The sequence below is a fragment of the Falco naumanni genome, chromosome 4, assembly GCF_017639655.2.
Source record: "Falco naumanni isolate bFalNau1 chromosome 4, bFalNau1.pat, whole genome shotgun sequence".
Lineage (NCBI taxonomy): Eukaryota > Metazoa > Chordata > Aves > Falconiformes > Falconidae > Falco > Falco naumanni.
The window spans coordinates 85215568-85231377 of record NC_054057.1 but is presented as its reverse complement, the minus strand read 5'-3'; the positions used below and the strand labels follow the sequence as shown (position 1 = coordinate 85231377).

The following is a 15810-nucleotide window of genomic DNA, read 5'->3' as shown; positions in this document are numbered from 1 at the left end:
GCAGAGGGAAGTTCAAAAGCCTGCTTTAAGTGCAGAAGTCAGAGGCAGGTAAAAAATAGCCTCAGCTATGCCTTAAAGCCAAGTTCTAAGACCAACTTTGTATTTTTGGAGAACGTAATCTATCACTCTAAGTATTTGAGATTAGTACCAGTAATGTGACCTAACTGTACAAAGTCCTTCTGAGACAGTCCTGACTGCAGCATTGTTCAGAAAGGTGCAGGGCAGAATTCCCTTTGGGCTGGGGTGTGCCTGCAGTGCAGCATGTGGGGCTGGGCATCAGGAAGCCCATGGAGCAGGAATACCTCGCTCCAGGGAGAGCCTTGCACGTCCCAGACTAAAAAAAGGGAAACATCCCAGAGAGTTAAGGTTGAGAAATACCAGCGTGTGCAATATCCAAGTGCACCAACTCTGGGAAACACTTTGTGTTTATTCTTCTAGACCTAGGGCTAATCCAGACTATTTCTGAGGGCCATCTTGCAAATTTGTCAGAAGTTTGCATGGCTGGCGAATGCACAGTGATTGGACTCGTGCATATATATAGTTTTATCTGCCTGCCCATGCAAGCACCCAAAAGCAGTTCTTTGCCTGCTAGCACGCGTGGGTAAGCCCAACTGTAGGTACCTACCCCTGGGAGCCAGAGCTGCCTTTCGGTGCTTGTGAGAGACACACAGCTTGTAACATGAGAGTGAAAAGCTGTAAAGTGAGCAGTGCTTGCTTTGCCCCTGATACTGTGGTTCACAGAGGCTCTTGCTGTTTGGTGGCTCTGTTGCAGCCAGAGATGTATTATGTCACTGATAGATGTTCATCCATAATGAGTAATCCAGTGATTGAGTTAGTTCCTCTTCTTTGCCTTTCCACTGTTTACAAGAGCAGGGAAGCATGAAATCGGCACCCCTGCTATTCACACCACTCGCACCACTGCTTTATTAAAAAACCAAACACAATATTCATTCATTGGCTTGTGGTTATTCAGTCTGGAAAAAGGATACTGCAGCATTCATGGAGGCATATGGATTTGGGGAGGGAAGGGGGTCTGGCTGGCTCTTACAAGCCTGTCACCTTGTTTGTATGCTAAATATGAGAGAAATACCTAAAATAAAACTAAACTAATCTTTAACTCAGTTTCTCTCTTAACTGGCTGTAGTTCTTTAACCGTATTTATTAATACGACTTTGTAGCATTTGCAGTACCAGTGGAATAACTAGTATCCCAGGTATGAACTTGATTTCTGTAATTTGTTTTTTGGTAACTTTTAGTACTTCTGAGATGAAGGGGGGGAAAAAAGGGGTGAGTCGACATGGCCATTACCTGTGCCTGTACAACACTGAGACCACTGAAAGGGTGTTCTCCACCTGCCAGAGTGCCACTCGCATCCCTTGTGATCTGACATTCTGTCCAAACTGTGATACAGTTAAGCTTAGGGTTGAGTTCTTCCCACTCTATTTCTGTGCATCCCAGTTCACCAAAACACCTTTGCAGAGGGAGGCTCCTTTGGGACTCCATGTGTACTCTCCCAGTGAATTTGGCAGCGTTGTTTCTGTTTCAGCTTAATCTACTGCTCAGTTCTGGTGGTAAGGTGGTGCCAGGGCCATGGAATCACAAAACTTTATCCATTCCAGTTATGCCTACAAAACTAGCATAGACAAAATGGTATCTGCAGAAAATGTTCCTGGTTCAGATGTGACTTAGGCGTGCTAGCTGAGCTGTTCAGTACCAGATCTGTTTGCAGTGTAAGGTCTGGGCTCTTGCAAGTTCGGCCATGCAGGTGTCGTACAGGGTCTGCATCAGCAGCTCTTAGGCACAGACTTTAGCATAAGGCTGCCAGGTAATTCCAGTTCCCCTCTCATGAGTTTGGCCAGCTCTTGAGATCTGCGTGAATATATCTATTTGTTAGAATAATCTGTCATCCCACTCATGTGCCAAATGGATATTTGTTACAAAAGTGAGAAGCAGGTGTTGGCTTAAGCTGCCATGTCAGGACAGACATTATTTGGGACAGTAGCAGAAGAATGAACTAGAACTCACAGAAAGTGATACAAATGCTTTCAGCATTGCATCTTGGCCACCAGCAGCATGCCTTGCTAGAGTGGCAATTCCTCTCTGTAGTGAAGGTACATGAGCAAAGATTAAATGAAATTTTTGCTGAGATGTTGTTAATTAGTAACAAACTGGGATGCTGCTGTGTATGCCTTCAATAGAGAGAGAGGATCGAAGATGTGGAAATTACTTGGGTAACACGAGACAGTCTCCAAAAAGATGATGTATTTCAACAAACATGCTTGAATTGTGGCCAAACTGTGAGAAATAAAGGTACGGAGCTCTCATTTCTTTTGTGTGGTAGGACCCCTCCCCCTTTTGAAGGCAAGCGTGCACGCTCCCTTGTTCGGGAGAGCATGTGGGTTTCATTACCTGGCCAGCCATGGCATTTTATGGAGCACTCTACAAGGACAGTCTGATTCCCCGTGTGAACAAACGCTTTTGCTGTCTGGACATGCCTATCAGATCCAGATTGCCTGGTGGTTGTAGGGGCACAACAGGCTGTGGTGGGGAACATGCTGTACCTGAGCTCTTGCCTTCCCCCTTATGTGATGTCAACGCAGTTACAAGTAATCAAGTAGCTTATTCAATCCTTATATGCAAGTCAAATGTGTTCTAATATTGAGGCCGGGCAGCTATTTCAAGATCACAACAGCTTTCAATAGATGGTAAAACTGTAGTAGACTGCTAGCGTGCACCTTAGTGCTGTCATTCTGCTGCTGTAGGAATGACAGAGCTTTCTTTACTATTGCTAACCAACACAGGGGAGTGAACAGCAGCTAACCAGGTATTGGTGTCGGCTTTGTTAAACATCTAGAAAGAAGTGGAATTAACTAAGCTACTACAAGACAGTAGTCTAGCAACAATTAGTATGAACCTTGTTAAACATTTTAAGAGCATTAATGAGCTCACCCAGAGACCTGAATTGTCATTTCATACCTGCTTCTTTTCCAGCGGGATCATTTTTAATAGAAATAAAACTTGATAATAATAACCTTAAACTGTCTTTTTAAGGGTAGAATATTGGATTTTATGACTTCTGAGGAAATACATTGGCAATACTCTTTGGTTTTTGATTGCTAGTGAGAACAGCAACAATATCTAGCTTAGATAAGTATGAACTTGAATTCCAGGTTCCTGTGGGTTTTGTGGGATTGAACGCTTGCTTTTGTTCTCCCAGCCCTCCTTTTCCATTTCCCTTTCAGGACTGTTGAGATGATCCCATTTGTAGGATTTTCCAAAGACTAAATAAAAAAGGAATTTGAAAAATGAGCCCAACTTTTAATTAAAGCCAGTTACTTAAAGTACCCCAAAATATTGTGTGACTTAATTTCTGTTTACTTGGATTACAGACTTTTAAAAAAGAAATCACAGTATCGTTATAAAAACAGCTCTTGCAGCCAATTCTGACTATCTGGGGAGCTCTCTTGCCAAGACTGAGAGCTTCACTAGACCGTGTATGTTTGCATAATCAAAGTATTAACAAGACTGTATCCCATTCTGGAGCCATTTCCGTGTAGTCTGTGGCTGCCACTGCTGTTTGTTCCCAGAAACTGTTGTCTTTTTTAATGTGTAAACTAGCTAATTTATTTTTGCATTGCTTCTGTTGTGTTTTAGGGGATTAGTTTTAACAAAACTCTCCTCTGGATTTTTCGGTTTAGGGCTTCTGGAAGGGGGAGACTTGCCAAATTCACAACTGACTGGCAAAAAATGAACTTCTGTGTGTGGTCAGTCTCAAATGAAATATAAATTGGTACTATGTTAAAATACTTTAAAACTTCCAGTTACTCTTGAGAGTTTCCCCCCCTCTTTATTCTCGAACAAAGTAAACCTGATACTTTTAGCCCGTGTTTTATGGGGAAAATGGGGCTCAGAGTCTGAGGAAAGGAAATGGGAAGTTCGAGCATGGAAGGAGGGATAGATACAAACCCCTGACTCTTTTGTGAATGTGCTGGAGGATGGGGGAAGCTTTTTAAAAGGTCAGTGCTGAATAGCAAACAGCTGACAGCTCAAATGTTTATCTTACAGCTCTCTCTGCTTCTTATGTATGACCTGTGAGAAGTGTTCTTGCGCTTCTGAGGGTTTTTGTTTTGTTATGTGAAGTAGGTCTATCTGAAAGTAGAATTCCTTTTTTGTTGTTTGTTTTTTAATCTTACAAAGCACAACAGCACAGACTCTTCTATACTGCTGAGCTGTTCTTTGAGGAGGGCTGCAAACGCAAGAGTCCTGCAATTCTCAGGAATCCATTACTTGCTCAGTCATCTGTCATGTTTTCAGGATAACCAGGATTTGAACTGCTGTTCTTTCTAATACAGAGACTGCGGTACCACCACGCTTTTCAGAACAGCTGCTCCTATTTTATTTACAGAAAAGAACAAACAAAAAACCAAAAAACCACCCCACCCTGCTATTTTCCTCCTTCCCTCCATACACGCTTTCTTATCCTTAAACATAAGTACCTTTCTGAGCTGCAAACTAGCCAACAGCTCTGAAGGCTACATCTTCCAAAGTGTTACTTATTGTGTGTGGTGTTAAGCAATACAGGAGAGAGACAGCAGTGAAACTTCTGCCGTAGGTTTTAGGTTGCTGTAGGCTGAATAAATTCATTGTTTTGTATCTCGGAAGCTAGTATTTTCCAAAGCTGTTAAACTAATGAGCCAGTTCTACAAGCTGCAACTTGTCCTTGGGAAGGAACATGTTGGAAGATGTTCCAGAGCCCTCCTCTTATTAATGGCCATCTGGGCCAGCTCAAAGCAGCTTCAGCACACGGTTTTAGCGTTGTAAGTGCATGATTCAGCTCTGCATTGCAAATTAAAAAGGGGCAATTACTCTAAATGTGGCCCGTTCCAAAAGGAAACTTCAGGAACGTCTTTTCTGTTTGGGATCTTCACGTATTTGCTGAAAGCACAATGGCCACTTGCACCTCCGACCCTTCTTGGATCTGGTATGTGCAACCTGCAGAGTCGGAGCCAAGCCATCCTCCTGGTGCCTCTCTTGGTGGGAGATGCTTTGGATTGAGCCCTGGATTTCCAGTCCTTTGGCACAGCTAACCCACCTTAGCAGATCTTGCCTCAAGTAAGGGCTTAACCGGCCTCAGTGCAAAGGGCCACTTGGTTATACGGAACAGTTTTTGAGGAGCTCTGCTAAACAGCGTCAGCCTGTGCTGCTGCCTCTAGTTCAGCGCCTGACTCTGGTGGAAGTCCCTGAGAAAACTACATCTCCCAGCAAATTCATCTGCAGAGCCTCCTTCAGCTCTTCTTCCTGCGAGAGGCTTCAGGCAAAGCTGTGGACAACCCCTGGCACCTTTTCTTTAAGGAGAGCCTCTCCAGCACCGTGAGGTCTCTCGCCTGTCAGCCCTGCTGCTCAGCTGCCATGCTCTGGCCTGGAACCTGCGTGTCTGACATTGCTTTCCAAGTGTTTTTCAAGCTGCCCTTACAAGATCTATTGTGGCATTTTCCTGTTTACTTCTGCAGCCCTCTGTTGTATTTAAGCAGTGTAGTTAAGTCAGGAAATTCTACACCTAATACGCAGTAATTTCCCTTCGCTGACCCAGTTGCCTGTAGTGCTTTGTGAAATAGCTGCACTTCAGTGCTCGGCACGCTGCATCTGCACCGCCTGTTGCAATTGCAGAGCATAATGTGAGCGGTTTTATTGCAGGAGGAGAGGCAAACCTTCCATGCTTTTTTGTTAAACCATCTGTGGAGGCCTGATGGGCGAGCCTCCGCGAGCCTCGCTGCAGCAGCGCGAGGTGGTGCTGGTGCTGGAGCAGGAGCTGGGAGGCGTGTGTGCCGTGCTCTCCTCCTCTGCTCGCTCTTGGAGCTGCTGCCCCATCCTCCTCCCCACCTTTGCCTTTGAGACTTCACACTGGCACACCTTGGGTTCTGCTGCCTGCGCTGCAAGAGGGTCACCTTTGACAGAGGAGTGGCAACAGGGAGCTGGGACAGTTTTCCTTCAGATTGGTGTGCCAAGGTTTGTCAAGGCTCGGTGGTGTGGTGGGAGGAGGATCTGGAAGGAAACATGACTGTGTACCCTGGGCTCTGACTGCTTCCACCGGTGGAGAAAATCAACCTTTTCACAGGAGTGTTGCCTGAAGACTTTGAGCTCGTCTTTTTGCTAACCCTTCACTGTGGCTAATACCCATTTTAAAAAATACAAGGTGTAAATTTAACATTTCAAAACCTAACTGATATCCAGTATTCTACCCTTAAAAGCTTTTCACGATCAAGATTAGAATCATCAGTCCATCTTGATGGTTTTAATATGTGGTCGAGAAGTTACCCATCTTACACTGGCATGAAGTCACGTCATTCCCCATAACCTTTCTCTTGGTTTTTTTAGCCTTGTTGTTCATAATTTCCTTTCCAAGTGTTTCTTTATTTGAAATGCCATTTATATTTTGTTGCCTTTTTTTTCCAGCACATCTTACATCTTTGTTTTTGTTTTGTTTTTAATCTTATTTCTGGTGTTTTCCATCGCTCTGTGGCCATGATTGTGGATGTGTTTTGGTTTTTGCCTGCCTTGCTGTTCTCTCGCTGCACTCCCTAGATCCCTGTTGCACAGTCCTCTGTCATGGATGACATTGAGGAGTGGCTCAGTACCGACTTGGTGAGACTCTTTATATTTTCATTTTTCACAGGGGCAATAGCACTTGTATGGATAATTTTCAATGCATTGCTGAGTTACAGATACTTCTCACAACAGGAGGCAGAGAAACTTCCGAATTGTATAGCTTATTTCCCTTTTGAAGGGAATATCTAAGCAGGAGATAGGGTCATGTTCAGTGATTCAATCAAAATGTTTTTTTCTGAGTTGTTTTATTTTCACTTCTCCGTGTTAACAGCACAGAATAGCATGTGTTCCAGAAATCCTACGTTTCTGGTCTCTGTAGGAAAGCATTTAAACATGTGCTGAAGTTTACCCGTGTTCTCCACTGGACTTAAAGCACATGCTTAAGGCAGTGTTAGCTTTGACGGGGTCCAAGTGCATGCATACGTTGAGGCATGCTTTTAAGAGATGCTGGATCAGGGCTTAGTTCCTTTCAAATCGAGATGTCTTTGTTAAATTGGCAAGCAATCTTGACATGTTTCATAATAGCGATAATAAAACTTTATAACAGTCTCTCTCCAATGTTTATAACTTCCAGTTTCTCCTAAATTATTATTGTCTGGTAATTATTAAATAAAGAGAAGATGGAACTAAAAGTAGCTTTTCCTTCATTCTGGAGTTTGTGTTGCTGTACCAATACACATCTGGTTTAAGCAGTGGTACAGCTAGTACGCATTTATTCCAGTCTCTCTTTTTTTTTTTTTTTTTTTTTTTTTTTAGTGTAACCATCTGACTCAAATTAACCAAGTGCAGTTTGAGGACAGGTGGTGGGTTGTGTTTCAGACTGTTCTTTTAAACGTGGTTTTAGTGAACTGAACAGTTTCCTTGTGGTCACCATATCCCTAAGGATCGTCTCCTTCCATTCTTCCAACTTCAGATATTGTTCCTAGGTAACTTTCTGCTCCTTAAGGTCTCCCCCAGCCCCTTGCTATTGCCTGCTTGGCTCCTAGCTGGGAGCTGCGGGGTTCGGGCTCTGCTCCCTGGCTCCGGCAGCAGCGCTGCAGGCATGCTCCAGCACGTCAGCCCTCCGCTCCAGCACCAGAGGAGCTGACTATACTGAAAGGAAGAAAACGCTCGTGCTCTCCAAAGCCGCCTGAAGTGCTTAAACAGATTCTGGGTTTCAGTGTTTGAGTTTGGCAGACTGACTGGCTGTCTTTGAAATGTCACTGCTTTTCAGCTGCAGGTAGTTTTTTCAGGCCTCAGTACAGGCAGTCATTTTCAAATTTAATTACAAACTGGTCTCATTTTGTTAAAGAAAGACAGTAAGTGTAGCATGTCTACTCTGCTTAAACAATAAACTTTTGTCTTTGCCATTTAAATCAACTTATGAGGAGATAAGATCTTATGGAGAAATATCGAGGTAGCTCTGCACATCTGTTATCCTCTAGATAGCCTTGCTCAAAAAGAGGAAAGCAGGGAAGTGCCATGTAAATGCCTGAACAAGCCTGTGGATCACATATGCTGCAGCCACGACTGTACTGGCTTCCCTTCTCCTGGGTACCTAGGTCCCCATCCTGACCCTGTGTGGGTGCAGCGTAGAGATGCCCTCTGAGAAAGTTTGGACTGGATTTTTGGTTTTCACTCCAGGTTCCCCCTCTCCTTTGTTTTGTTAATGGTTCATTTCAGTTCTCTGCTTCCCAGCTGAGCAAATTACAGATTAGGGTAACTAATTGTTATTTATTTCCCTACCCTTTTTGGGGGTACAGTGGAACAAACAGTACCTCTGCATGTGAAACAGGGGCTGCTGTGTGTACCTTTGGAAACCTCTGTGCAGTAGAAAGCTAATAAGTGCTAGGTGGCTTTAATGCTCAGGCATTAAAATTTCATGAGGCTGATCCCTATGTTCCCACTCTCCTGGCAGAGGAGGGTATGGACAAATACTTGTCTTTTTCAAAGCAGGTTCCAACATGAGGTTTTCAAGTAGTATTTTTGTCCATCTTCAACATCTTGATAGATTGCCGAGGATGCCACATCCTTGGACTTTTAACTTCCTTATTGAAGCACAGTTGGAAATTCACATGTTAAAATGCACACAGCTGGTAGAAATGCACTGACCCCCTGGCATCCCAGCCTTCATATCTCATGGACAGATGCTAACTGCCCATCAGTATCCTTCATCCAGCCCACTCTTGTCTTGTCTTTGTACGGCATGGATGCCAGGAAAGCTGCTATATTTTCATATGAAATCTAAAATGAACTCCCGCAGGAGGAGCGTTGGCCCCAAACTATTTTTGCAGCATGTGTCCTTTGTCAGCTAAAAGTGCATTTTATTTCAAGATGCAGTGCAAACCGCAGCCCTGACTTTTTAAAGGACCGTGTGACAGAAAAGGTGGCATCTTATACAGTGTTTGTGTGACTCACTCAGCTCAGTTTTTGCCCAGGCCTGCTGTCTGAAGTTGGAAACAGCGCTGGACTACCATTCAGGTCCAACGGGGAAAGTTTAACCATCCACCAGCAATCTTCAGAAGCATCTCTAGTGTTCATCCTCTTGCTCTGCAGCACACTGAAATGTCAGTCACCGTTGGCCTCCTGATGTGGGAGCCATGCAATTTCCCCAGGTTGCCCTACTCAAATAGTTAGCGTGTGGAAACAAGTGGTGGAAGTTGTCCGGTTGCATTAAACATGTGTAGAGAATAGTAGTGAAGATGAAGCACTGCCTGTGTGTTCACGCGCATTTTTGTTCCAATTGCAGAAAGGAAACGAGCTGGAAGAGGGAGTGACCAGCGAAGGTAAGCAGAGATGCCTGTGGCTATGAGCCATTCTCAGGTTCGTGCGCAAACTGAATTATCTGCTTTGATCCCTGCTGAGATGCTGACTTATCCCAGCCTGATGTTCCCCAGCAAATGCTTCTGCACTTGGAAAGGCAGGAGGCGAGCGTTTCGGAGCAAAAACTATATATTTATGGTGTGAGGAGCCCTCCCGGCTGTAAGTGCTTTCCTGCCATCTTCCTTGGCTGTGCACTTTGTTTGTGCCAGCAGGAATGTGTCCCCAAGCTGCTCAGCCCTTTGGAATGATGTTTCCCTGCTTCTGTCGCAGCCGATGGCATAGCGTGGGCTTGATTGCCTGAGCTCGGGTGTCTCAGAGGACATCTGTACCCTTTCCTGAGGAAGTCGGGCTGTGCAAGTATGTGTGCCTGCAAACGCAGCCCGACAGGACGCCAGGCGCTGGAATTTCAGACCCTGCTAACCTCTGTCCCCAGGGCTAAATGTGTAGCCCCAGTTCTTACTTGTCCTCCTTCTTTTTTTTGCATTGCAGAGTTTGACAAATTTTTAGAAGAGCGAGCCAAAGCAGCGGAGATGGTTCCCAATCTGCCATCCCCTCCTCTGGAAGCCCCCACCCCTCCGACAAATCCTTCCAGCAGGAAAAAGCAAGAGCGCTCTGAGGATGCCCTCTTTGCACTGTGAAGATCGCTCTTAGCCGCCCTCCCACCCCCGTGCTCTGCAGGCAAATGTCGCTGTACAGCCACTTTGTCCTCCCACAGTACTCTGCTAATGACGACCCCCTTCCCTCCGATTTCATAGATTGCTTCTCCTTCCCCCCCCTCCCCAAACAATCCACCTGACAAGCTGACTCTTTCTATTTAAGTCTGACACTATTCCTGCCAGACCACAGTTCTCCAGCACTTGCTTAATCCCATCCTTCCTATCCCAGCTGCAGAAAACTGGCTCTTGATGCTGAAAACCCCTTTAGAATGCATGAGTACGTCACACTGTGTTGAAACAAAAGCCCAGAGGGGAGAGAGCAGCCTTGCCCTTCAATTTATGTAGGGATCATCCTCTTCTGTAGGCAGGTCCTGCCAAGTAGACTGCTCTGTCGATCAGCATGTAATTGACTGAGCTGGAATGTTCAGGAGGAGTGTGTCTTTATTTTTAGATAAAATGTTAATGTATTGGCTTTCGTGTCGGATTCGACAGCAAGGAACAACTGTTCCCCTTTCAACATGTGCTTCACAAGTTAAAATCCTTTACTCTCCCACTCACACATCTCCTGGTACCATATGGTGGTCGCTTTTCCCCACTTTGTGTGGCGCTTCATATTCTAAATCTCACAGGGTATTTTTTTCCCTTGTGTTTTATCTGGGCTTACTCTAATTTGAAAGCAGTCTGTTGGCCATGTCCAGTAGCTCTGGCGGTTGCCGAGAAAGAAAAACGCTGAGCTAAATGGATGCTGTAACATTAGCGCACGAAGCATTTTGCTCTTTGGGAGAGCATTCTCACATGAGGATTTTTTCTAGTGTATTTGCCTTTTAAAATAGCTAGGTTATTTTTTCCTTACCTTAGATTCCTTCCTCAGTGACTGTAGAGCTCTGCGTTTGTCTCAGCTGTTGTAAATAATGTTCGTGCAGATGGATGGGACTTGCTTATGGACTGGGTGTGAACTGAGGTTCTTGGATTCCCTGCCGTGCCTGGTAGGATAGACATGCTGGTTCTTGGTGGTAGGTATGAGAAAAAGAGGCAAAACTCACAGAGGCTTGCATGAAAATGCTGAGGGAGACTGTTACCATGGAGGGATTAGCCATGCCTGCCTGTCCTGGAGGTGAAACTCCTCATTTCCTTCTAGGTTTGGGCCTGAGGAAGTGTTGGATGATTGTGGCCACGCTACTTGTAATTTTTGGCGTGTCCTTTGATACCTCTGCCCCTTTATTAACTCCCAGCTCCTACAGGGCTGCAGTCTCCCTCCTGTCTGTGCAAACAAGCATATTCCCTTGCTTGCCAGGAGCATGGCTGAGAGCGCTGCTCTTCCTGGAGCTGCCAGGAGGGATTCCAGCCTGTGTGCCTGCCTTGCTGGGCTGACAAGCAGAGCTGGAGCGGGCAGCTCCAGCCATCACCGCGTCCCCCAGCATGTTCCTTGGTAGGAAGCCAGTGGTGCAAGATGGCAGGATCAAAGAGAGAGCCGAACGCTGCATGGCAGGAGAATCTCCTGTCCTGACAGAGAGGCACTTTATCAGATGAACACCCGTGCAGGCAGCAGCGCCTCAGCCCCTCTTCCTCAGGGCACCCGTCGTCTTAGGCAACCAGCCCCTTTGCTCTGACTTGGCATGTCTGAGCTTCCCTGGATGCTGATGTGTGTCGAGCTCTCACAGAAGTTGTTCTAGACCAAGAAGCTGTGCTATAGACAGCTGATGTGAAAGTGATAGAAGCTTTTATCTGAGCACAGTTGTTGCGGTTCATGACATGCTCTCTAGGGTATGCCGTGCTTTGATAGGTTGTGACACACAAAACCTTTTACCAAATGGCCTGATTGCAGCACTGATGGGCTTTGGGAGCGGTCACACTAATTTTTGGAGGGAAGCATTGTTTCATGCAAGGTTTCCAGGCGTCCCAGGTCCGATGGCACTCTGCGCTGTCCCTGCTCATCTCCTCTGTCCTGCCCTGCCTGCATCTTCTTCCAAGATACCTCCATATGTAGCCGGGCCCAGGCAAGGCTGCCCTGCCACCCCCCAACCTGACTTTGCACCTCGTCACTGCTCTGTAGCTCACTGCTCCCTGTCAGCTCTGCGCTGTGCAGAAAGTAGTGTGGCTTGCAAGTGGATGGGGGAAATCAGGGTAAGGATGGAGATAGCCTGGGCATCAAGCTGCCTCTTCTTGCTACTTGCTGGCCTTCTCCCCAGCTGAAGCCCTCCTACGTGGGTCTGCAGAGGGTTTCTCTCCATTTCATCTTCTCTGTGGCTAATGGAAAGTGCCAGGACAGTCTGCCTTGGCTGCATGTATATACGCACTGCTGCTCTCGCCCACTGCCCTTGCTGTTTCACACAAGGTGAGCCCAATGCTTAGATACTGGCTGCCAGACATCCCGCTGCCAGCTCCTGCCAGACCCTGCCTTGCTGCAGTACGTCAGATGTGGCCACCAGCTCCTAGAAACCTGAGGGAACTTGTGTTGTGACGCTGATTTGATTTCAGACAGTGTCTGGTGATTGCCTGAGCAGTCTTGCCAGCACAGAATGAATTGTTGGTATTCCTGTCAATGCAAAAAGCTCCGTGGGTGTTTTAAGTGTGTATTTTCTCTTCTAAATCCTTGAAACACATTGACCCTGTAAATGGCCACATCAGGTGATTCTAAGCATGTTAATCCAGCTTCCCTGCCAAGCCAGAGGAGATAATCGCATTGCTGAAGCATGGGGACATTGTCAAATGATGCTGAGTGGCAGGGATATCACCAGTGCTGTCACCAAGCCCCCCTGCAGAGTCCCACTGCTGCGGATTTGCTGGGCTTTCTTCCCCCACCCCTAAGGAAAACACAGGTGGGGGGGCTGTTAACGCTGCTTCTTTCTGTCATACTAAACCTGTCCTGGGACTTCCAAGTTGTTGCTTCAGAGAGAATCTGGTCCCTTTCTGGAAGATTTTACAGAGCTGTCAGTGGTTGCTCATTCTGGCTGGGGAGGAAAACTGATGAAACAAGAAGGCTGGGGCTGAGGGGAGATCAGGAGCATGTGTTGGCACAACTCAAGGGACTCTCTTCTGTGCTTGCAACCTCAGGCACTCCGTGGTCCCCGCTGACGCCCCACGTTATCCACTGGAAAGCAAGGGCACTGTTTGCAGGGGGTGGCAGGTGCTGTCAGCACAAGCAGTGGCTTTGCTGGAAGTAGGGCAGTCCCCAGGAGATGCCTTCCTTGGGAGGCAGGCGCTCAGCCTGGGGCAGCAGCTAAACATCCTTTTGGTGGGACCCTCGATGGGTCTGATAACTCGCAGCAGGGCTGAGCTTTTAAATTTGGAGCCTGAATCCACCAGACCTAGCTCTTGAGGGCTGAGCACGCTGGGGCTGGAAGCACCAAAGGGGACAGAGCGTGCGGCAGAGCGGGTGGTTTAGCCCAGGTAAGAGCTACACTAGAGCTTCCCTAATGTCCTGTATCAGGATCTCTCATCTCACCCGTCCTCTTGTGGTCTGCAGAAAACATGAGCGGTGGAAACTGTTTGAGGGAAAGGGAAGGGGGTTTTCGCTTCAGAAGACTGACCTCTCCATTTATTCTTCCTTCGCTTTTACTCTAAGTGCTTCCTCTGTGCAAGTGGGCAGAGGACTTGCATGGGTCCGACACTTGCAAGAAGAGGGATGGAGCTGCAGCCTGACCCACTTTCCGTAAGAAATAACATCCCAACACTTTCTAGGCATATTAGGAGCCACAGCTTGAGACTCAATGACACTAAATTATTATTGGGGTCCTTTGTAAGTTCTAATCATACCCTATTCTAGGTTAAAATATTTATTTTGTCAATGTATTTTCTTTCCAGTGTGTTTTTTAACCTCTTCTGTTAACCCTTCATGTGCTGAGATGTAAGAAATGAATGGTTTCTATTTAAATATATCCTTTTGGGGTTTTTAATTGTTTCGTGTAGATTTCAGCTGCATCTTTGGCAGGTGTAATAGATAACAATGTGCTGTACAGACATTTAGGGTGTTTAGTATGTAGGTAAGGCTCATAGGAGAATTGCTCATAAAAACGTAGCACGGTGTCTCTTAAAGGGAACAGCGTAAAAGCAGAGACTGGTCCTTACTGGGACCGTCACGTAGCCTCCAACATACCTTTCCCTTTCCGACGATCACAGCCTCTGTCCCTGAAATGTGCTGATCAAGTCAGTTCTGCCGTTTCCAGGGCTGGTTTTGCACCACCAAGCTGAAGAAGGATTTTCCTGGGGGTTTCTGTTTGTTTGACTTGGTTTGGCTTGTTGTTTTTTTTTTAAATGGGGTACGTTGGCCGTTTCCACTTTCAAATGGAGGACTGGGCAGAGCTGGCTGTGGTGGCGAGATGTTTCCCTCCAGTGGTGGAAGAACAGATCCGGGTGGTGGTTGCAGACCCAGGGCAGGGGTGATGGGCCCCCTTCGCAAGCTGCTGCAGGAGGTGGGCCCACGCTCCCCCGTACCCCGGACAAGGCAGCCTGTTCCTGTTCCTCTCTATTTGATGCCCTCCTGCTTTCACCCATGAGGACAGGACATGCAGACCAGGAGAGCAAACACCGCAGCGTTTTCAACAGTCCTTTTCATCCAATGAGTTGTCAACTCTCCTGCGGCTGCTGGGAGTCCTGTGGAGTGGGAACTGCTTGTGCTATCTCCATCCCCAGGCCAGCCTCATCCAGCTCAGTCATTGTTTACCTCCTGAATGTTAACCACAAGGCTCGTGGAGCCTACCCTGGAAAAAACCAGCTCAGGAGAGTTATTTTTATGGAAATAATGAAGCAGGCAATCAGCGAGTGGATTTCTAGCCTTCTGGGAGGTAACCCTTCAGCTGCTGGGAGCACCCACTTGCCCACCAGCAGAGGAGAGGAGGCAGGAGTCCCCTTGCCAGGTTGCCAGAGGCGTTTCTGGTGCCCACGCAGCACCTTCCACTAATCTCTCCCAAAGCGCAGCCTCTGGAGCGGGCTGTGCCTGCCTGCTCCGTCCCCAGGCTGCCAGCCCCAGCCCCCCGCACCGTGGCACCAGGTTGCTCCTCCATCCAGGAGAGAGGCCAGGCTGTTTCACCGAGATCCCGCTGGCTTTCGAGTGGCGCTGAGCTCTGGTGCTGGTTCTCTTTAGCCCGTGGCAAACCTATGCCAAACTTCCCACCCTGCTCTGTGTTTTTATGAGTACAAGCTCCTCATTCTGTACATGTTACTATGAGCTGTCGTTAACCCTACACATGTAACCTGTGTAATAGCTTCTCTGTATATTACAGCTGTAGGCTTTCCAGATAAAAGTGGATAATATTTATTTACTGAAAATATTGGATATTTTTTTGTTTGGGAATGGGGTAGGGGGAGAAGGGGGACATAACTGTTTAAAGAGGTTGACTATGTAAAGAGAAACAAAATACTCAAAGAAACCCAACACTAAAATGTCATTGTATTCATGTAGGAAGTGTTTACGTTAAGGACAATACAACCGTATTAATCTGCCATTGTTTAACTTGCTCCAGAAATCATCTCTACTTTGGTTCCTGCATGTGAGATACTCCAATAAATACACTACTAGTGTGACCAGGAGGACGTGTCCGTCTGTCTCTCAGGGGATGTCTCGCTCTGCTTCACTGCCCAGCCTGAACACACGGTACGAGTGTGGGGGAAACACACACGGTCTGTGGCTGCCGTTGGGTGCCCATCAGATGTCAAAACGTGACACAGGCTTTGGGGAATCCTCGGTTTCCTCTACATGACAGAGGTCTGGGGATTCTCACCGGGAAAAGGATTGTCCCCAGCAGAA

The 15810-nt window shown here is 46.7% G+C and overlaps 1 protein-coding gene across 6 annotated transcripts in view; it reads left to right on the top strand.

The window, feature by feature from the left end:
* The window catches only part of TOM1L2 (target of myb1 like 2 membrane trafficking protein), a 58915-nt gene extending 43322 nt beyond the window's left edge, over positions 1-15593 (top strand). For 2 of the 6 annotated variants that reach the window (XM_040590036.1, XM_040590033.1), the window contains 3 exons: positions 6583-6642; positions 9335-9371; positions 9898-15593. In XM_040590036.1, the coding sequence (XP_040445970.1) occupies positions 6583-6642; positions 9335-9371; positions 9898-10046 (246 nt within the window). In that variant the 3' untranslated portion in view covers positions 10047-15593. Of the gene's footprint in view, positions 1-1178; positions 6643-9334; positions 9372-9897 lie in introns of those variants that run through there. The other 4 variants (XM_040590037.1, XM_040590035.1, XR_005827339.1 and 1 more) reach the window with 3 other exon arrangements.
* The last annotated feature ends 217 nt before the right edge of the window (positions 15594-15810 follow it).